General features: G+C 48.9%; 1 protein-coding gene across 6 annotated transcripts; it reads right to left on the bottom strand.

The window, feature by feature from the left end:
• Positions 1-2024: 2024 nt before the first annotated feature.
• Positions 2025-20841, bottom strand: baz1a (bromodomain adjacent to zinc finger domain, 1A). 6 transcript variants are annotated; one of them, XM_061777301.1, is made up of 29 exons: positions 20354-20841; positions 19969-20099; positions 19239-19517; positions 16484-16633; positions 16312-16413; positions 16141-16228; positions 15943-16059; positions 14365-14571; positions 13968-14063; positions 13762-13900; positions 12858-12989; positions 12227-12547; positions 11022-11187; positions 10834-10949; positions 10390-10487; positions 9032-9270; positions 8543-8763; positions 8089-8219; positions 7894-8009; positions 7244-7344; positions 6400-6474; positions 6201-6283; positions 5936-6100; positions 5676-5875; positions 3860-3973; positions 3661-3782; positions 3299-3495; positions 3131-3218; positions 2025-2987 (listed from the first exon to the last, which is right to left on the bottom strand). In XM_061777301.1, the coding sequence occupies exons 2-29, from the start codon at positions 20079-20081 to the stop codon at positions 2812-2814; spliced, it is 4152 nt and encodes a 1383-aa protein (XP_061633285.1). In that variant the 5' UTR covers positions 20082-20099; positions 20354-20841; the 3' UTR covers positions 2025-2811. The 6 variants fall into 6 exon arrangements, with proteins under 6 accessions (XP_061633285.1, XP_061633284.1, XP_061633286.1 ...); XM_061777300.1 differs by having other exon boundaries at positions 19969-20841; XM_061777302.1 differs by having other exon boundaries at positions 3661-3770; positions 19969-20837.
• Positions 20842-23038: the final 2197 nt, after the last annotated feature.

Genomic DNA, 23038 nt, shown 5'->3' with positions numbered 1-23038 from the left:
AATCAGTGCACAAACAACCTGCTCGTGTGTGTGTGTGTGTTAGGGTCAATTCAATAGATCAGGGGTGTCAAACTCACATTTGGTTCAAGGCCACATTTAACCCCAATTTGATAATAGGTTAGGGTACAAATAACTTCCACATTTTACACTTTGTTTTGGTGGAAATAATTACATTATGAAACGATTCAAATGTATTATATTGTTGCAAATCACATGCGCACTCTGAAGTTTCTCAACAAAAATGAGTGCAATCTCAATTCATTTCATTTCAGTGGCCATTGGGTAAAATTAGCAACAAGTTACTTTTGTTGAAAAAATGCAGTTCCAGCAGCGATTCATGATTGATGCGGAGGGCTACCAATTGATACACCCTTCGGGAAAAGCTAATTTGATCAGAACAAATCATTGGGGGTGAATCATCTTCTAAACATTGTCGTGCCTGCTAATCTGGCTCCACAACTACAATACTAACCTTTGAACTTTTAGTTTTTTCTTTCGGATAGCAACACAGAAAAAATTAAGACACGTCACTGGTGAGGCGACTGGTTAGCACATCTGCCTCACAGTTCCGAGGTTGCTGGCTCAAATCCCGGCCCGTGCCTGCGTGGCTTTTCTCCGGTTTCCTCCCACATCCCCAAAACATGCGCGCTAGGTTGATTGAAGACTCTAAATTGCCCGTAGGTGTGAATGTGCGCCAACGGTTGTTTGTTTCTATGTGCCCTGCGATTGGCTGACGACCGGTTCGGGGTGTACTCTGCCTCTCGCCCGAAATCAGTTGGGATGGGCGTCGGCACGCCCGTGACCCATCAGGAGGAGAAACGGTACAGAATATGGATTGATGGCTGGATCTCACTGGTGAGCTATTTTTATTTTTTTTTAAATAGGCACGCAGGTAACTCATGTGGTCACGGGTACCACGTTGGCGACTAGGCATAGGACGGCATAGCAGATTCTGACAGTATAAGATAACCTTGGACAAAAATACTGCGGTATCACAGTATTTTAAATACAGCCCTACAATCAATTATTTTGAAAAATTTGGGTAAATTAACTTATCCCCCCCATTGAACACACATTTTTTTTTAAACAATATAGAACATTTGGTACATTAACAAACATGTTCCATGTTAAATCTAAATAAATATGAACACTTAAGTCAATCTATTTTTAGAACGAGAGGCGTCGGCTCCTCGTGTTCCTCGGGGGCGACCTGGTGCCGGTGGGCACCGTGTTGGTGAGCCCTGCTCTTACACAGTGCGACAAAAAATACACATAACACAAAAACAAATGTCTTGACAATTCAACTTAACTTTTTTCCCTACTAAAATTTATAATGAAAATACAATCGCTACAAAACAAGAAAATATAATGAAAATTCTGTAAAAACCAAAGAAAACCGCCCCAGCATCCAGATAACTTGGAATTGAGAAACAACAAGTGCCGAAGTTGAACACTTTGACCAAATCTTCCTCACGGACTGGATTGGATACACCAACGGGCTGGTCCTGGCCCCGCGGGCCGTACTTTTGACACCACTGCCTTAGATGGTCAGGTGATTTTGAAAGTTATAAGATGTATACATCATTTAAAGTCCTTGTCAAGTAGAAACAAAAGTCTTGTAAATTTGACCGGCCACAGAGAAGTGTTGTTAACAACCCTGCCAAGTCAAGCCATTGTCCCTGCTCTCAAACCATTTTACACATAGGCTAAATATGTTTGAGCTGTGAAAATACTGGATATGCGCGTAAAGCCTCGGTTTGCTGGAATATACCGTAATCCCACCGGGTCGTGGCAAGGGTTAGGGCTTTTCTACGCCGCGACGAGGCGCTCTACAGGGGCCACGGCCACATTCCACTTTTTGGAATCTTTTTGCTGAAATTGCTTCAGATGCCAATTGTTGCGCAACTCGTGATTTTAATGGTTTGGTTGGCAGTGCCAACATGTCATCGAAGTGTTGATTACTTGGCCACATAAGACAGTTCATGCGTGAAGGTGCGGTTGATTGACAAGCTGAACGCAACACGTCATTTTATAAAAAGTTTTATTTTCACAACAAGGGGGCTGAACAACGCGGCGGCTCGTCTATCAGTCATAAATAAATAATAAGGGGGACGAACATCAACATTGAGCTGCGCCCCCGAAAACACTCGCGCCCAGAACAAAAGATGAAAGGAAGAGTTCTCATCAACAACAAGTTGGGCTCAATGCTAAGCTAAGCACCAGGATGCTTCCGAAGAACGTAAAGCAAGTTTTCAACATGGCGAACGCGAGCTCGTTTATGGTTTGAGGCGCACAAAGACCAAATTAAATGTTTATTTTTAACACCGACACGTGTGATTGACAGCTTGCGTCGTCAGTGTCATTTCGCCGTAAAATGATCACTTTGTCGTTTCGGGAAAAAATAGACAAGTCAAACGGAAGGTGGAAAAGAAATAGGAATTATGTCAGTGTGGTAGTCAGAAAGATCACGATTCTTTTTTTTTTTTTTTGTCGTCCCTGAGAAAGAAGACATGAACGTGTTTGGTGTCAGTGCAAAAACATTCCACAGTTTTGTTGTTGTTGCAGGAAACAGGAAGTGAGGCACCACAGGAAGACAACACCCTGAACATCAGTAGGTCAGAGGTCAGTAGTTGCAACTAGGCGAGCGGGGGCGACGCGCTGTAAACAAACCAGTGAAGTCGCGATGAGCTCCGACCCCTGAGGTCCCTTTAAATGTGGTCAACGAGTCACCTCGGTGTGTGCGTGTGTGTGTGTGTGAGGGGCGTGGGGGGGGGGGGGGGGGGGGGGGGGGGGGGTCAAGGAGCGACGAACTCAGAGGCGCGCTCGCTTGGCGGGCGGCGTGACGGCGCGCTCCGTTAGGCCCAGCTTGCTCAGCTGGGCGCGGAAGAACTGCTGCAGGCGGAGGCCGGCCTTGGCCTCGTTGCTGTTGCGAGCGTTGTACCGGAGGCAGTTGGAGAACATCAAGTTCACGTCCGAGATGAACGCGCCTGCACGCACAAAAACAGAAAAGCCCATCAATGAGGCTCGCCACCATGTTGTCACTCAAGTGAATGTTGCGCGAGTGTCGAGAGCGAGCGGGTGAGAGTTGTTTGCTGTATGTGAACGCGTTATGTGAGCGCGTTAGCGAGACCTGTGTTGAGGTACTGGCAGTTGTTGACTTTTTCTCTGATGGTGCTCAGCGCGATGGGTTTGCTGATGATGTCATAGTAGTCGGGCACCTGCGCAAAGAGAGCGAGACAGGAAGTAGCGTCGCGACGTCAAGGCCGCGAGCTCGCGGTCGCTCGGCAACCAGGCTGACCTGCGCGCGGGTCACCAGCTTCATGAAGGGCCAGCTGTCGTCGTGGCGCACCAGCTCCACGATCAGGAGCTCGCACGCCGACAGCTCGTGGACGCCTCGGTTCCTCCCGGACGAGCGGCGGGTGCCGGAGGACGCGGCGGAGGCGCGAGAGAGGGAGGGCAGGACCGGCTTGCGGGGTTGGGATGTCGGCGGCGCGTCTGTGGGACGAGCAGAGGAGGAGGGGCGTTAACGCTCGTTGACCGACTGAGGGTGTACCATGTAATACTTGACAGAAAAATTCTTTGAGCCAGTGGGGAGCAAGTGACGAAGACGTTGCCCTTCTTCATCATCTTTTGACCTCCAGATCGTCGACACGAGCGTACCTGCGGGAGGCGGTCTCTTGCGACCCGCCGACCGTCCGTCGCCGTCGTCGTTCTTGCTGCCCGACGCGGCGGCCTTGGACTGAAGGGGCGTGGCCTTCTTACCTGATGACCTAAGAGCAAAACTGCACGTTTGCAAAAAGTAGGACAGCGGAGCGCAATACACTGCGACCGCAAATGCTCGCCCACGAATGATACTCACTTGGATGTGCTTTTCCCGTTTGACGGCGCGCTGTTCTTGGGCGTGGCCTGATTGCTCTTGCCTTTGGGAGGCACGGCCTGACTCTTCTTGGTACTGGCGAGGAAAAATCGGGTGCTTTCAAACGCAGATAAGATAAGGTCATCATAGCAGCCGACAAAAGCAGCTAATAACCTAGAAGTGATACCGGGCATCGGTATCGGGCTCATTTCAAGACAACAGAAAGAGAAGGAATAAACAGTCGTGCTCAACATTACCGGCACTACGGTTGGGCATCGAGAATAGATTGCAACCGGGACGAACGCTCTGGTTCTTCCCGGAAACGTTCAAATTAAAACATTTCGGTTCCCAGTTCCGATGCCTAGTCCTCCAGCCACGAAGAAGAAGTGGCGAAAAGCAACGAAGAAGAACGTGCGAAAAAAAAAAATGCCCCACTGGTTAACAGTTCCACACATCTGAAGAGGCCTTTCACAAGAATTAGTATAGCGACTCATCGTTTGATAAATAAAATGGGCACAATAGTTTTTCAGGACTCGATAAATTGTTATTGTCGTGGTGACCCGACAGTGTTGGACAGCTGTGTCATTAGCCGCCCGCCGGCGGCGCTGTACACTCTTGGTGGTGTCGGCTCCGTCCGATACGCCGCAGCCTTGCTCCATGCGATTCACACGACACAGACACTTCGGGGAAATGGAACCGTTTGCTAGCCCTCCGGCTAACGAGCTAGCGATTTAAGGAGCCAAACGGCTCGCTCCGCCGCGGCCATGTCATTTAAAACGTCAGCACTTCGCTCAGAGTTCTTGCGTGTGTTATTCCCCAATTAACACACACGAAAGTGAACTGTTCATTATTTTCACTAGCTCGCTAAGGAGCTAAACGGCTCGCTCCACCGCGGTGAAGTCCTTTAAAACGTCAGGGCCGTGCTCCGAGTCGTCGTGTGTGTCAGTCCCCAATTAACACAAACACTGGAAAGTTAACGGTTTATTCAGCATAACCTCAGTGGCGCACGTTATTCAGGTAGTAGTCGGGTTTATGCCCCGGACGGGGGGCGGGACCTCCGGCAAAATATTTCTGGGGCCCGCACTCGCCATGGCGTCAAGGCTTAGATTTGTGTAAACGCTATCTGCCAGTCAACGAAACGGCATGCTGAAGCAAACAAAAAGCGCTACTGTCGATCATTGACGTGTACCCGGACGGCACACGGCACCACCGAGCAAAGCGGGGGTCAGGCAAAATGAAGAGCAGAGAACCTTTCCGATCGTACCAACAAAAAAATTCTATTTTGGAGCTTGTGGATGAGAATAAGGCCGACTTGGAGCCAGTCGGTCACAAAGAGTCCAGCCACGCTACCAAGTCACGTAAGTATGACGTAACGCCTTTCAACCGCGCATCTCTGTGTTTTTCCCGGTTGGCGGAGGAGGGAGGCGGCGGCCCCACGCGGAGAGCCGACGGCAACAGACCCCGGGTCGTGGCTCCGCGTTTGTACGGCGCCGACAGGCGTAATACGCAACGCTAAGGTCTTTCTTTCGACGTACACACACGGTCACGTGGGTACGCGTCCAGTCGGGTGCGCTTGCGCTGGAACGAGGACGTCAAGCGCTCTCGCAGCCCGGCTAAGCGGCTTGGCTTCGTATCGACGCCGCAAAGCGGCATTTTAAGCACAGCGGCTCATTATTTGATCCCGAGACATAACCGTGACAATAGAGCCGCAGATTTTTTTCACCCGATCTCGATTAGCTGAAAATAATGTAAACGACCCCGACTTTCGATCACGTGATCAGATTGGGATATCGCTACTCAAAATTGTCTCTATACTGACCTCACAACATCTTCGGGTTCTTCCTCTTCTGACTCCTCTTCGTCCTCTTCTTCCTCAAACTCGTCCTCGTCCTCCGCAGACTCTTCTTCCTCTTCCCCATCTTCCTCCTCATCCAGTGAAGAACGCTGGCGAGAAGGAAGGCGGCCGGATCTCTTTTTGGGCCGACAGTCGGGACAGAACCAGTCGCCCTCTGGAACACTCTGGGGAGCGGAGGAGCAGTTAGCACGCCGCTAACGCGCACACGGTCGGCCGCTCGGCACCTTGAGGCGTGGCCTGAGGCAGTGGGTGTGGTGTCCGCGGTCGCAGTGGTCGCACAGCAGCATGTTGTCGGCGTCGCCTTTGCGCCGGCACACGCGACAGCGGGCGTTCAGGATGGAGCGGGACCATAGAATGCTTCGCTCCAGGATGGATAAGTGAACAAATACCTGCCCGCGTAAACACAAACGCACGCTCGCAAGTCAAACGGGCCTATCGGAAAGCACGGGTACAAGTCGCCGATGAGGGCGGAGCGGCGGGAGCGATTACCTGAGACAGACTGGAAGACGACAGCAGAGATTCTCTCCAGCGCTCCAACACAGACTTCGTCGCACGACTGCTGTCGCTGCCGTCTGAGAAAGAAAATGAGCAAAAGAGAGCAAGGGAGAAAGAGAGCAAAAAAAGCAAGTGAGCTGTGGGAGGGGGCGGGCCTAGGTCACGTGATGGCGAGTGGGCCTGTCAATCATACCGTCGCTGGCCTGGTCTTCGTCTTTCTTCATTTTGCTCTTTTTGCTCTTCTGCTCTTTCTTGGGCTCGTCTTCACCTGCAGTGGCAGCAGCAGCTACACGTTACGCGCACGACGTTATCGCCCGCCACTTGCGCTAACATTTCTGTCGTCGTACCCGTCGAGCTCTACGCCGAGCCGCACAATAGAAGGTTTGAGCGGCATCGTCGCAATGTACGTGTTGTGCGCAATTGTCACATCACTCACACAGGATCCCGCGCAATGTTGCTGTATTGATATGGAGTCAATCAACTGTAATATTAGTAAGTGACCAGCAGAGGGACCCGGTTGGACATAATGAGTTGAGCACTGATGTTACGGTAAATTATAAGGCATCAACCAACACGCGTGGAGCAGCCGAGAGTTATCGTTATTTTTTTTTTGTATGATAACTGATAATCAATGAGGACACGGGAAACAATTCCACCCCTGCATTTACGCCATCTCTCTTTAGAATGTGACAAAACATGTGCGCGTCGCAACAGATCACGCTCGGGGGAGGGGAAGAGCAGCGGCCTCATCGACGGGATGAACGTTTTGCTTCAACTGATGCAAATATAGAATGACCACCGCATATGCTAAAACATAGGTGTATCATGCTCGAAAGTTTCGGCGTGGGTGAAGTCATTGAATGAAAAATAAAGTAATTTAATTAAAGTCAGTTAGCACCCCTTATTTCTGTCATGTTGCTTTAACCCGACAATATATATCACAGGGTTAAAGGTCACCCCCCCCCCCCCCCCCCCCCCCCCGAGTCTTCGAATTGACCAAATGAGTTGGTGGGGAGAGGTTGGACCTTCAGACCTACCTAGCGGAGCTTTGAGGAAGCGTCTTTCGATGCCGTGCTCGATGTGGGTCAGCGCCTGAGCCAGGCTTCTCACTGCCGCCATCTTGTCCGCCACCAGCAGCCTACGCAGAAAGACACACCCGCGCATTAGCAGCTCATCGGGGAGACTTGAGATATGTTCTTCCATTTTCTGATCCGGTTTTCATACCCGTCACTCCGCCTTCATACGTGACCGTTTCAAATGTTTTCACGCCTGTCTGTCTGGCTTTCCCCACATGTTCATTCTCTCGGTCTCCATACCCAACTCTCAACGGGTACGTGCCGCTCCAACGTTTTCACTTCCGATCTGATACCAATATTGCAGCCTTGAGTTTGTACGTGCTTATACAGCATTCGTTGAACAATATTCATTATTTTGAGAGAGAGTTCGATGCAAATGTTCATTTGCTTGTCTATGGTGTTTTTCATTGATTGAGTGTTAGCTTCGAGCTAGCGAAAGAAACAAAGTCGGATGTATTTGAACATTCAATTAAGTGTCATTCTTTTGTTTATATACCCGTCTTCATAACTACCTCTCTCTCTCTCTCTCTCTCTCTCTCTGTCTTCATTGCAGTCTGTATCTCAGGTTTTTACAGTCTTTGTTTTAAAAGCCATCTTTTACGCCTTCGTACCGGTCTCTGGCCTTCGGGTGTGCGGAGTCCACCTCCATGGCTTCGCTCGCATCGGGACTCAGCAGCTTGTAGCTTCCCGCCTCCAACGCCGCACGCCACACGTGTCTCTCCATCACCTGGAAGCGAGTCAGGCCGGTGTTGAGTGTGACATGATCAAATTGTGACCTCGGCACAGGGAGACCAAACGGGACTTACCTTGAGCGTTCCTAGAGTTCCTTGGTGGATGCGGTCCTCGATGTCCAGCAGCAAGTCTCTCAGTCTGACTTCCATGAGGGTCTCGGCTGCAGCGGTGCATTCCGGGACGGATCGGGAGGACTCGGGATCATCTGGACGAAGGTGATGAGAGGTGGGATAGTTCCGAGGGAAGGTTATCGTCACAAGAAATAACGTTCTAACGAAGATGCTAGTCCAAAGGTAAGGTTCTTGTTCCAAGGGAACGGTTCGTCCCAAGAGAAGGTTGTAGTCCAGAGGGAAGGTTCTAGTCGAAATACATAAGGTTCTAAGGAAGTTTCTTGCCCTGAGAGAAGGTTCCAGTCATAGTTCAGGCTTTACCCCCTGAGCTCTGGCTTTGACTGTAAAATGGTTGCTTAACGATTGACGCCACCGAGGTTTACACGTGCGTGTGTGTGTGTGTGTGTGTGTTTCGTACCCGTGCATGTGTACTTGCTGCGCTGGCAGTCCTGCAGAACCTCCTGCAGACGCTCACGCTCCTGCAGCAGCGCCTCCTTCAGGCCGCTTTCACGATGGCCTCGTGGGTTCAGCGCATCCATCAGCTGGTCCAACTCCTCCACCGAGGTGTAGAAGAACCACTGGTTCGGACGGTTGACCGGCGGGCCGCAGGAACGCAAGGGGGCCGGGCTCGAGCCGACGCTGCCGGGATGAGAACGGAGGACAGCTGGGTCATTTCGGACCACAACCAAAAGCAGAATTCACTTACTTGGTGACTTCTCATCTTTATCAAAACCAAAACCTTTTCAAACATTCACCATCTGTAGAACTGTATTTTTCCCCCAAGTTATTTTCTGTTAAGCTACTCATACTTTTTTTAACATACGGTATCGCTTTCAGGTACTTTATACGAGACTGCTGCAACGGGTGCATAAATGTTTACTTTCCGATTGACTCGCAGCCAGCCCACCTTCCCTCCGCAGGCTCCTCCTGGACATGATCGCCGTCCTCCATCTTGGTGGGGGCGTGTTGGGCGGGTTTAGGACGGGGTTGCAACATGTCCTCCGTCAGGCCAAAGCTGTCCTCCTCCACAAAGAGCGCAGAGGCCGAGGGGAGGAGCCAGTAGCGGCGATAAAGGCGGTCCCGGCCAAGCGGATGCAGGCTGGTGCACGCCGCCGCCTTCTGGATGCGCTCCTGTAGCTCGCGTACCTGCACGAGGGAGCGGACGAACACGTGAAGCCTCTTTTCACGATGCCCCACACGACAGCCCTCCCCGTCGGTTAAGCCTCCGATGCTACCGGCGTAACCGTCAACTTCAACCCGCATCCTTGAGTTCGTGTGGATGCCAAAAGGCCCGGTCCGACTGGGTTCGCCTCGGACCACGCCGCAGTGCTTAGCCAGTGACGGCCAGCCCACATGAGCAAATTGTGATGATATTCAAATACAGATGCTAATGTGCAAGCCACCTGCGCAAAGTTAGTCGCCGGAAAGCCTCAAATGTATGAAAATCTCCTTTTGCTTGCTTGGTATTTGGGCAACTACGGGTCTGTTGGATTTATCTTACCCAACATTATAAAAAATAGACACAAAATGACTTAACATCATCAAGTCCTGTCCACCTGTAAACGTTGCTGACTGCTGCAATAGGGCATGAGCCACCGCTAGTCTGCTGTAATTTGTGCTATGTCCTAATAATACTAGCACACTATTTTAGTGTATTTAGTGCATAGAGTATAGGCACTACATTACACAGACGTTTAGTGTATATCGTTGTGTCGTGTGGTTAGTGACAATATAAAGTCTATCTGTAGTGTTCTGTAGTAGTGACATGCATACACTCCTCTTGTAGTCTACTAATTATAGCAGCGACTGTTAGCATAACACAGCTACTATTTTGGACTAAGTACTCTCCATACACTGAAATATTGTGGTATTAGTATTTTGAGGACATACCATAGCATCAAATATACCAGTACTTCAAATTATCGTGCTGCTATATTCATCTACTCGTGTATCGAGGTGATGAATAAAGCAGGTTTCATTTCTTTCCTTCCTTCCTTCGTATCATCACATTTTCACACTGTACTTTAATCCTCAGAAATAGCGGGTGATAGTATGAATACAATATCATGTAATAACATGATAATACTTAGGATGTATCAGTCAATTGTTCCTACCGCTATATTGAACTGCATCAACAACATTCATGTTTATAGCTTTAACGGTCCCGTATTTTGGCTATTTCAACCTCCGCAGAGAGACTAATATAAAAGTGTCCATTTCCTTTCCAGTGCCCCGAACACAAGCTGGCTTCGGTGTGCATCTCACCTTCTCCTGTTCTTCCTCCAGTTCGTCCGCGGTCAGGCTGGCGGGGGCGCCCGTTGGCACGTTGGCATCCGAGGTCCTGGGTGATTCTTTGACTTCAGCTGAATAGAGACAAAGCAAATGAATATCGGCTCCAAATATCAGCTTTCGCCCTCCTCGACTGCCAATCATCGGTATCGGTCCATCTCTGCTTTTAACTCTTCGAATGGCAAAGCTAACAGTCTGAAATGTAAAGCAATGCCCAATGACGACTACAAATGCTTTCGTGGTGGTAATGATGCTTTCTTTCTTTGTTGTATCTCCGTGCGTTGCCTGCTTTTAATAGTCATCAGAATCATACATTTACAAATTGAAAGCATTGCTAAATATGAAGGCATCCAAAGGTTTGAAATGGGATTTTTTTTTTTTTTTTTTAATCTTCTTTCAAAGTCCTATTTGCAGCCCTACCGTTGGTGGTCTTCTGTTGTGACGAATCAGTCGCCCCGCCGTCCTGGAGTTCCTGCTCTTTCATCTTGAGGCGCTGCTCTTGCTCCCGCAGACGCTCCTCTTTGCGAAGACGCACCCTGGAGGACGCAACGCACATCAGTCGCGCTGGCTTGCCGTCGGCACGGCGCCGCGCGCGCGAGCGCGTATACCTGCGCGCCGCCTCCTCCCGCTCTCTGCGGTGTTGCTCGGCCCGAACCTCCCTCAGCTCCTGCCTGGCGGCGCGCTGCTCCTCCACGCATTCCTCGATCAGATCTCTGCTTGATGCCAATGTCAACAGCTTGCCCGCCAGCGCCTGCAAGATGCTCAGCTTCTCACCTGAACACAACCGCACAAACACAGGCTACAGTTACTTGTTATAACTAAGGCCCGACCGATTAATCGGTCAAAATATCATATCATCATATCGGACAGAGTTTTGCCGATTGAATGGCAATATATTCCGACTTTCTCATGAAACACTCAACGCTGTTCAGTGTCGGAGTCACTCTGAATTATGTCTTTGCGTCGTTCATCCACTGGATGGAGCGCTGCCTCCACGCAATGCAGTAAGCGTCTTTCCCGAGACAATGACGTGTTGTCCTAGTTCGTGCGCAAACACCGCCAACGTTTACAACGATTAACAACAGAAGCTCCAGAGACCGATATTGCTTTTACAGGAAAATCTTAAGTTAAGAGGGAGAAGAGAGCACATATAACACATGTTCTTAAATCAGTGTATAAAAGGGGAAAGTTTTAGGTAAGTTTCAGCTTGGCGTGACTGCGGACAACATTTCTTGATGGGAATTGTTTTTTTTTTTTTTTTTTTAAACAAGTAACCAAAGGATCAGCTGCCATTTCAGTTGAACTCTTCGTACATAGATTTCAAATGCAACTCTGTCAAAGATCACCTTTTGACATTCAAGAAAGGCGTCTCTGGTTTTTATCTTGACCTTATCACTTTATGGCAAAGAACATAATGGAGTACAACAAATGTGATTTAACGTTAAAGGGCATCATGAATAAATGTGTCAAATATAAACTGCAGCCTAATTAGTTGCAAACTGCTGGCCACTCAGGAAAGCTCGCTGCAGCTGCTGTTGTATCAGGCTACCAAAACGTTGGCACGTACATTTGCAAGAACTATTTTTTGCTGTCTGTTCCCAAGTCCGGCTAGAAATGGGGAAAAGGAGCTTTTTGAGATTATATAGGTTTATTTATATTTGTAGCTTTTTGGTGTTCTGTGACTACTTGGTGTCTTGGATCAGGACACAATTGCAAAGGAGATTTTTAATCTCAATGAGGCCTTCCTGGTAGACGGTAAAGCGATAGTTCACAAAAGAAGCACACTGGATTGCGTGACGGGCGGCCGGCTCACCTGGCGTCAGGTCGTACACGGCCGTGTGGGCCAGCCTCCTCACCAGCGCCGGTCGGGTCGAGCAGAGCTCCACGCACGGGTCATCCGTGGACGTGAAGCCGCCCTGCTTCTGGTAGCGGAACTTGGGGTTGCCGTGGTTGCAGTCGGCGCCGGACGCCAGGATGTGCAGACGCAGGATCTCCGACAGCGTGCAGCTGTCCAGGTCCACTTCCTGAAGACTGCAGCCCAGATGGAGCTGGGACCAGGCGGCGGCCGACGACACGGCGGAGCTCTCGGCCCGCTCGGCCCGCTCGGCGTCGTCGTCCGGAGCTTCTGGCAGCTCTGGCGCCACGTGCACACACACACACGCACAAAACATCTAAAACTGTGGTAAATTGTCCAACGCGACCTACTTGGTGCTCTAAAAGTGATAATAAATGATGCGTGGTTGTTCGTCTGCCGCACATGCGTGTATGCCAGTGACGGAGTGGCAAGCAGAAGAATTTAACAGATGACAGAAAGCACATTAGTCTGTGTGTCCACAGTTTCGATGCGTCAAGGTACCACTTGACGTACTTTGGGTCGGTAAAGCAGCACCGGTGTAAACATGTTGCACTTGAGCAGGCCTGATCGGGTTCAGAGTGCGTCTCACCTTCGGGCGCATCTTTGGCCACCTCCTCTCGCTCCTCATCCAGAGCCTGAAAGATGGCCGTGATGAAAAAGAAGAGCATCTCACAGAGAGGACCTTCCGGATCAGAGCCCACGAGGGCCTCCTCCAGAACCTCTGCAAATGGGAGAGAAAGCGAGAGAGCACTTTAGCACAAAACAATCCTGTAAAGCAGGAAACAGCAAACATTTCTGGCTCAGGGACTTCGAGCTGGGGGTCTTACCATTTTTCCTAGGTCCCCCTCGTATCCCCGACACCGATTAAACATAAATACCACATGTAACACTAAATGACACGAATGACAAAGTTGCCCATACACTTTTTTTTCCTCTCTGTCTTTTTTTAGAAAACGTTTGCAATTGTTATGAGAATAAAGATTTTTTTTATTTTATTTTGTCAGCATAAAAAGTCCTAATCTTACAAGAAGTCCTATTTTACCAAGATTAAGACAAATGAATTTCAAAAGCCCAACTCTGTTCCTCCCAACACAACAGCTTTTATTCTATTTGCATTCTCATTCATCTTTCTCCATGGAAATGAATGGCAATGCTATTAATCGGTTCCAGAGCAGAACCGTTCCAGTTCCGTGGTCTGGTTTAATGAGGCAACGTGCAATGGTCCTGGTTTTATGTTGAACTTTTTGGGAAGAATTGCTCACTGGCTGCAACTTGTGAAGTTCGCCGCCACCATCTCATGCTCGCAACGGCTGGAAAAGCTCGTCAGTCAGGTCACTTCTTAGGTCGAGGTACCGCTGCATGCACCTTTTTTTTTTTTTTTTTAAACGACGTAATTCAAAATGATACTGCGGACCCCGTAGCTCCAGCGACCCTAGTTTAAGAACCACCGCTTCAGAAGATCGGACGTGAAGCTCCGTGGACAAGAAGTGTACCGAGAGAGACTCCGTCCGGGAATTCGTCCTTGAGTCCAAAGTCCTCGCCAAAGGCCCGCAGGAACTCCAGGACCATCATGGCTTCTCCGAAGAGCTCCGCCGGCAGACGAGTCCTGACGGGCGTCGGAGTGGGCAGATCCTGTGAGGAGCAAACGAGAACGTGAGGGACCGGCGGCGCCGGCGGGACGTCGGCTGCGTTCACTGACCTTCAGATCTTCGCACTCCATATCCTCGCGGGGTTTGTTCCACAATTTCAGCCTCTCTGCGTATTTCTTCTTCTCCTCCTTAAGCTTTTCACGCTCCTGCAAAAGTCCAGTTGAGGTACTCTTAACTTTTTGTTCCCTTCATCGACAGCAGGAGAGAAAAAGTATGTGAACCCTTTGGAATGTTTTAACTGTCTGCGTAAATCTGAGCTTCAGTGAGCATTTTTAAAGCAGCTTTACCACACACACCTGCAAGCTTTTCTCATTGGTTAGACTCCTGGTTGGCTCACACCTGACCGATTAGCTCTCGGAGAATCTATACAAGATTTTTGTCCCTTTCCCAAAAATGCAATGTGGCCTTCAAGCACCAAGGTTTGCCCAGGCCCGGTCGAGGACTCACCAGATCCTTCTCCTGCTTCCTGCGCTCCTTCTCCTCTCTCCTCTTCTGCTTCTCCTCCTCAAAGCGCCTCCTCTGCTCCTCCTTCAGCTTCTCCTTGGCCCCGTGCGCCTCCTCGTCCCTCTTCAGCTTTGCCTTGGCCGCCATTTCCTCCTTGTGCTGCAGCAGTTTCTGCTTTTCTTCAGCCGCCTTCAGCAAAGACGTGCTCGCCTGACGTTTCACACAGTCGTGAACAAATTACAACAAACACCCCATTAACGTGTTTTTTCAAAACATCGGTGTTTAAGCTGGAAATACTTTCTGTAAAATGTAATGAAGTAAAACTGTTGAGGAATAAATTAGGACACCCCCACTTCAATTAGCTGAAGTTACACACAGCTGTGTCACATCAGGTGCACCCGGTTACACGATTGTTAATTATTGCCATGTTTATAAGCTCAGACATTCGGTTTAGTGCGCTGCCAACTGTGAAGACCATCTTGTGTGCTAAAGACCTGTCTTGGGACTTTAGAAAGAAGATTGTTGCCCGGTGCAGGGATGTAAAAAAATAAGCCATTCCACTGTCCGGAAAATAGCATACAAGTGGAGGATATCCAAAACAATTACCGACATGCCCAGGCCCGACCGCGAGATGCAAAAAGAAGTCTCCAAAAGAGCATGGGGGCTTGGACAGATGAGTCTAACCTGTAACATTTATCTACCAAACTGGAGGAGAAGAAACTCAGACCAACTGTGAAGCGTGACGGTTGTAAGTGTGACGGCGTGGGGATGCTTCGCCGACGCAGGTCCTGGACCGATCACCATCATAGAATCTGTCACGAATTCTGTAGTGTATCGGAGAGCGCCGAAGCAGAACTGGAGCCCCACAACATGACTACTCTCAAAATACTTGATCAATTCATGAAGGACTTGCTGGAACTTGAGAACCGGAGAGTTCTGGGATGGCATAGGCAAAGTCCAAAACGGATTCCCATTGGGATGCTCTGGGATGGCCTGAAATAAGGTTACAAGAAGAGTCCCACTGAAACCATTTCAGACAAAGGGGGTAACACTAGGCATGAGGGGCTTGGGGGTCCCAAACTTTTACCGCAGTAAGAATATGCATTTGTTGTCTCTTGCTTAATTCGTTAAACAATGGCATTGTTTGGTTTTTTCCCCTCAAATTAGATTACTTTCTAGTCCAGAGATAAATGAAAACGTTAGAAATTGAAATGTATAAATGTCTTCCTGAATAACGGAATATTTCATATTTAATTTCCTCATTTTTCACATGACGACAGTATGTCTCCTGATGGAAAAGTCAAGTCTATCTTAGTAGTTGGTCTGAGAAGTTAGTCTGTCTCAGTGGTTGCTCTCAGTAGTTGATTTGTCTGGTAATTAGTCAGTCTTAGTGACTGGGCTCAGTAGTTAGTCTAACTGCGTCGTTAGCGTGTCTTAGTAGTCAGTCCGTTTTAGTAATTAGTTAGGCGTTAGTAGTGGTTTGTCAAGGAATTAGTCGGTCTTCGTAGTTCTTGGCCGTCCGTCTTTCGGTCGCTCGGCCTCGGCGGCTCCTTGCGGAGTTCCCGTGCAACTTCCTCTCACCTGCGCAGGCGAGCCCCGCCCCTCCATCTTGACACCGCAAGGGAACCGGGGCGGCTCATCCGGGAAAAAGTGGGAGAAGTTCTGCTCGGAGAGCCGGTACTTCACCACGCTGGACGCCTGCCGCACGCAGAGGAAATCACATCAGACGAAGCAAAGCGTCGCGGTCGTGAAAGTGGGAACGCGGGTCGAGCTCCTCACTTTGAGCCGAATGACTCCGTTAGCGGGCTCGCAGTGCTGCTTGAGGAGCAGCTTGAGACGCTCGCGGGACATCACGTTCTTCCTGCGACTGAACACAACAAAGCCACGGTGTCAAACAGACGCCCGCGTCACCGCTTTTGTCCAAATATGGAAAGGTGAGGTGCGCGTCACCTTATCTGAAAGGCTCTAGCGATGAACGGCTCGCCGTGCCCGTCCTTCACCATCCTCACCTCGTACTTGAACGCCGACGGGTTTAGAGGCTTCTTGCTTTTCCTGTTTACACACACACGGTCATGTGACCCGTCGATTCATCTTAGGACTTCATGATGTAACAAACTTTGACCTGCTGGGACTTTGAAAGGCAGCGGCGTCTTCATCGTCGCTGTCGCTGATGACGATGGTGTCGCCGTCAGTCGACTTGTGTCCGTTGACAGCCGGCGCTCCGCCGGTGCTGGAATGCGGCGAGTGGACCTTAAGGACCTCGCATGTGTGTCTAAAAAACAGACGCATTTTACTCAAGGTTGCCATGTGCAAAAACAGGAGCAAACTCGATTGCACGTGTGAACGAGGGCTGGGGCTATGAATATCTTTAGAAACGATTATTCTACAGATAGCATCTGTGACTTTGAATGTGTGCGGCTTTAAAAGGCGGGGCCCGGCCTAGCGATTGGCATGGAAGTCAGCGAATGAGAGCGTAGAGTTGGCTGTTGGGAGCTCGGGTTAGCGGCCGGCTCTAAACTGGCTAACCGTTAGCTAGTCTGCACGGCGAGGGCCTGGGCATCGGTTGTGCGCAACACAACACTACAATTATTACATTAACAAAAACAACAACCCATTCATACAGTGCCGTGAAAAAGTATTGCCCCCCTTCTCAAATTCTTAAGATTTTTACATAGCTTCCCCACTTTGTTTAAAATTAAACAATGTAAATGTAAATAGACAAATATAATACAAGTGAACTTAAAATGCTGTTTTTTTGGTAATTTCACATAAGGGGGGGAAAAAAAAAATATTCAAAGTTACCCAGGCTTGTGTGGATAAAGTAACTGGCCCCTTAAACCTAAGAACTGAACGCCATTTTTAAGCTCATGCCACTGCATTTCAGTCGGATTCAAGTCTGGACTTTGACTACGCTACTCCAAAACCTTCATTTTTGTTTGTTTTTTTAAGCCATTCAGAAGTTGACATGCTGGTGTGTTTCGGGTCGTTATCCTGCTGCAGAACACATGTGCGCTTCAGCGTGAGGTCACGAAGTGAAGGCTGAACATTCGCCTTCAGGATTTTCTGTTAAAGAGCAGAATTCATGGTTCTATCAATCACAGCAAGTTGTCCAGGTCCTGAAGGAGAAAAGCAGCCCAAGACCATCACACCACCACCACCATGTTTGACTGTTGGTATGTTGTTTTTTCTGAAATGCTGTGCTACACTTGCACCAGCTGTAACGAGACACACACCTTCCAAAAATCTTAACTTTCATCTCGTCTGTCCATAAAATATTCTCGGGAATCATTCAGACGTTTTTTTTGTTTGTTTTGTTTTTTTTTGCAAAAGTGAGACGAGCCTTTATGTTGTTTTTCGTCAGCAGTGGTTTTGGCCTTGGAACTCTGGGGCCATGGATGCCATTTTTGCCCAGTCTCTTCCTGACTGTTGTGTCATGAACTCTGACCTTAACTCAGCCAAGGGAGGCCTGCAGTTCTGTACAAGTTGTCCCGAGATCCTTTGTGGCCTCCCGGATGAGTCATTGCTGTTCTCTTGGGCTAATCTTTGTAGGCCGGCCACTCCTGGGAAGGTTCACCACTGTTCCATGTTTTCTCCACGTGAGGATAATGGCTCTCCCTATGGTTCGCTGGAAACCTAAAACTTTGGAAACGTTATTTGTGACTCTTCCCAGACCGATAGATGTCAATTTCTTTATTTCTCAACCACTCTGGAATTTCTTTGGATCGCATCATCGGGTTGGAGCTTTCTTTTAGATATTTTGTCAGGACAGATTCTGTTGAAGTGATTTCTTGATTGAACAGGTCTGGAAATAATCAGGCTTGAAAATTTGCCAGAAGTTGTGATTAGCCACAATTATTTCATGCTTTAACAAGGTGGGTCATTACTTTTTCATACAGGGCCAGGTAACTAAATAATAAACGAAATCATTCAAAAACAGCATTTTAAGTTCACTTGGGGTATATTTGCCTGACATTTACATTTGTTTGCTGATCTTAAATAAAGTGGGTCAACGACGCAAAAATATAAGAATTTGAGAAGAGGGCCAATACTTTTTCACAGCACGGTAAATGCTTCCATTATCATTTTTACACTGAAGCTTATATCGCAACATATACCATTACCGTGAAGGGATTCAATTTACAGCGCGCGGCGTGGGAGCCACGGACGACAGACGGCGAACACAGCTCGACTAGGACGAGGAGGCAGCGCCGGGCGAGTTACGCCGCAATTCGTCAATGGATGGCGGATGCTTGTTGGAGCTTTCGCACGGCAACGAGACTGACTCGAACCCGGCGTGTTTGACGGAGAGCTTGGCCAGCTGTTCGTTTCGGATACAGAAGATGAGGACTTTGATGGATTTGTGGATGAAAAAAATAACGCGAGCACGTTGTTAAATACTTCAAGAAAGTACAACCGACCTCAGTTTTGCTCCCGCTGCCTTTTTAAAAACATCGTTTTCGCGTGCGTGCATGTTTTAAGCTAGCGCATGTGTCACCATGCCTGCGCCCAATAATGCGGCGCGCCTTATGTGTGTGTTAAATACAGAAGTCGAGCCCGTCACCGAGTCTGCGCCTTTGAATGCGGTGCGCCTTATGGTCGCGAAAATACGGTAGCTGACATAAAACAGCATTTGATTTGATTTGATTTGATTTGCGACGACGCTAGGCATGCTGGAAAATACCCCGACCCCGCATGGTCATATTGTGAAACGTGGCAGCTTGCGATACTATCAGACTATTTCTCGGCCAAAGCATCTTCTCCACACGTGGAAAAATGTTTGAAATGCCAGAAAAGAAACACGTGGGCGACATTACGTATTACGTGTTCGGGATGCCGGCGAAAAGGCCCGACACGTTGAGCTCCCGACCCGGTTGTACCTGGCCCCGGTGCGTCCACTGACATCCACCGTCTCGCCGGGGAAGAAGCGCTCCTTGACGAAGGCGTAGACATCCTCGCAGAGCTCGCTGAGGCGGCCGCGGCGACACAGCGCCGCCAGGTGCAGCAGCGGCCCGACCAGGACGGACGGGAAGTTCCGGAGGCTCCGCTTGGCCCGCCGCTCGCTCTCCGCCGCCTCCAGGTAGGTGAGGCCCGCGCGACCCGTCAGCGCGCAGCTCCACACCAGGCTGTTGCACAGGATGGTCCGCTCGAAAAATTCACTGTGGGGAAGACGACGAGCACAAAAAAAGTTTCAAGGCACCGAAAGACACTTACTAGCTCGTTGCGTGTCACTAAATGGCGACCAGATGGTGCTCGCCCGCTTTTGGCTACACGCTTCCGTTTCTCGTCAGCCATCAAACTAGGAAGACGAGCGTGCGTTCGTGCATTCATTCACTGTTCGGTCAAGTTACAATGAAGTGAGTGAGTGAAGAAAGGCTCTTGTTGTCCGTCTCCAAGGCGCTTGGCCTGTTAGCAGCTAGCGGCTAAAAGTAGCCAACAAGTGACAGCTAACTCGATAACAATACAACTGCCCTCAACTGCGTCCGTGCACACGCAGACTCGTACGATTGTACAACTACTTTTTTTGTGGAAGTTGATAGTGGACCTGCGCGCCGTGACGTCACGGCGCCGGTCTCGGGTGATGTCGGCGGCGGGACAGGTGAGACTCACTCGTAGCTGCGGAAGATCTCGTGCGTGATGCGGCAGAGGAAGACCTCCTCGTCGGGGCGCAGGTCGGCCGGAGGCTCCTGGCGGACGAAGGCTTTCCTGTGGAGGAGCGGCATCTCGAGCAGCCGGCCGCTCTGGAACGAAAAAAAGGGGGGGGAGGGAGCCGGGGACTATAAGCGGATGTCCCGGGCGGGGATTAGGGTTCTCCGGGCCTCCGGGAAGCATCTCGGCGGCTCTTTTGTTAACTAGGCGGCCGCGTGGAGGCCAACTATTGGCTCCGTGCCGCTTCTCTCTCTCTTTCTCTCTCTTTCTCTCTCTCTGTCTCTCTCTCTCTCTCTCTCTCTCTCTCCCAATCAAGCCCGGAAGAGCTCCCCGGCACCGGACTCACCTGTTCGTGCTGGGTAAAACAGCGAAGGTTCGGTTGTGTTGCTCCTCCTCACCGAGTGTGTGTATGTGTGTGTGTGTGTGGCGACGCCAAGCAACTGAGCAACTAAGCAACCGAGCAACTGTCCCGGGCTGAGCGGCTCACTGGCGGCTTGTTGACCAAGTTTGCATCCACTTCACTGACTGCAACAAAGCTCGGATATCTGTGTACTGTTGAGAGGCTGCGTCGCGTGACCAGTCAAGTGACGACCAAACGCCTCTTTGAATGAAAGCAGTGACGGTTTGGACGGCACCAATTGTCACGCTTTAGTTCATATATTTTCAAGACTTTTCACCCCAACACACGACCCCAATAACACAAACGAGTGAGCCTCCTTAACTGCACTCGAAACGACGTCGTGTTTCAAAATGTCCATCCTTATTTGGCTGTAATTAAATTAAGTAGTTGCTGTAACTGTCACTTTTCATATATGTAAACGTCTTCGGCAAACCGAAGATTTGATTAATCGTCAAGTGTTCACAACACAAGCGCTCATTGAACATCTTTTATTTAAAAAAAACAAAAACCTCTCACCTTGTCCGAGCTGTTTTGTGTCTTTTGAACACACCACACCGTGTGAATCAGTAGGCGGGGCTTACTCGCTACTCATAGCCGCGATTGGCTGGGCGCGCGGCCACCAACGCGCCACGCCAATGGTTGCTCGGGGAACCGCGATAATGAAGAAACTCCAGATAAGCATTGGTAGGCACGACACGACCATTTTGAGCGCCGTATCGACTGCGACGCTAAAACTAGGGAGGGCGAAGTCCTCAACGTATTCACTGTGTGTACGGCAGGAAAACCAAAAATGACCGTCCATTGGGCTGCAAAGGTTGCGTAAAAGGGAACTGTGAGGCCCTTTCAGTTAAAAAATAAAATTAAATATATATATTTTTTTTTTTTTGAAAATATTTATTATTGATAGCATACGCTTTGGTGTTGAGAGAACAGTAATCCTCATGAAAATCGATGGAGGAATAAAGCAAGTTACGACTTAATTTCAGTGTCCATGCATTGCCTTCTATGGGAAGCTCGACCTTTCCAACATGGCCGCTATATAGGCACGTTGATTAGCCATGCTGCTAGCGGACCTGCCCATTTATATCTATAGAAGAATCACGGTGGCGGTGGTGACGTAGTAAACGGCAAGAAGAGACGCGTTTCCTCAAAGACGGACATGACGAAACCGAGTACGCCCTACTTTAACTTTTAGAATGATGACAATAACATTTTACTGCACTATATTATTCTTTCGAGTGATTGTACTTAAAAAAAATTTTTACACGTTTGAAACAAATTTGGGGAGATCACCATCTTTGTGTCTGTTTAGCCCAATACCAGTTAGTCAGCATTCAACTACGCTTCCTGGACTGACCCCAAGCAGAAATTGATTTTTATCTTTATTTTCTTCAGTTACAATTGAATTATTTTGCATCGATTTTGTAGCAGTCTGTCGAATGTCAGTACCTGTCAGGTCCGAAGAGGGCGCTGTAACGCCACAATGGATCTCAAGGGAGAAGGTGACCGGCGGCTCACACAAAACAAAACAGGGCCTGAGCAAAGTGCGAGGTGCGGCCTGCCATGATGTTTTCACGGTGATCTTTGTCCACGCGGCGTCCTATTCAGCGATCACCTTTTTGCTCTTTCTGCCACCCTTTCTCAAGCTGTCTTCGTTTTTTTCTTCGAGAGGATGGAGGGATGTCGTTGGTTTTTGTCGACTGTGCGCCAGTCAAGCCCTTTATTGTGTATTAAAAATAAGATCGGTTAGCTGAAATTGTTATTCAGCCTAATGTAATCATAGCCTACTGAAGAGACATTGACAATTTCAGAGAGAGGCTTATATACAGCGCTTGCTCAACTTACGAGTGAAAAAGATTCTTCAAGATATTTCCTGGAAAACAAAGAAACACTACACGCATATCGAAGCACACTAAACGAACTTCGACGCTAACACACTATGCTGTAGGTCATTTTTGTCACGGGCCACATCGTAGTTGTGACTTCCCTCGGAGGGCCGCTACAATTCTGAAGCCACATAAATGAAAGATTACCTCCAATACTGTAATTACATACAGTATACACAACACATTGATGAATAGCCAGTTTTGAAATCAGAAGCCTATAAAAACCTGTTTTTCAAAGGGGGATTGGTAACGAAAAAAATGCTTGCAAATATCTCAATGGCATTACGCCAGGACACAATGAGCAATTTTGATTTGCTTTCGCGGGCCACATCAAATGTGGCGGGCCAGATCTGGCCCCCGGGCCACCAGTTTGAAAACCGCATCGAACGTCACGTCAATGTTGCGGCAATTACACACCTTGAAACAACTTCTACCTGGAAGACTTACAAACAGCGCATACGGCAATATTCACAGGTATTCCGTTTGTTTTTAAACGCTTTTAGTCATGCAAAGCACATTGAGTGTACGACACGTGCCATGTAAATACATTTGCTTTTCTTAATGAATCCTGTGGATCGTTTGTGCACTTGCATCTGCAGAGTTTGAAGGGCAACACGCGAATTGTGCAACTGAGCCGATCCTTATGAAGCTGCTTGTCTTTACCGTTATGCAGGAAGTACATTTCAATGGACATAACTGTTCGAATGAGGTTCCGCTCATTGCAAAGTGCTTCTAATTCCATTCT

The sequence above is a fragment of the Phyllopteryx taeniolatus genome, chromosome 6, assembly GCF_024500385.1.
Source record: "Phyllopteryx taeniolatus isolate TA_2022b chromosome 6, UOR_Ptae_1.2, whole genome shotgun sequence".
Classification (NCBI taxonomy): domain Eukaryota; kingdom Metazoa; phylum Chordata; class Actinopteri; order Syngnathiformes; family Syngnathidae; genus Phyllopteryx; species Phyllopteryx taeniolatus.
Note: the sequence above shows the minus strand (reverse complement) of the source record. Positions and strands in the feature narration are given on the sequence as shown.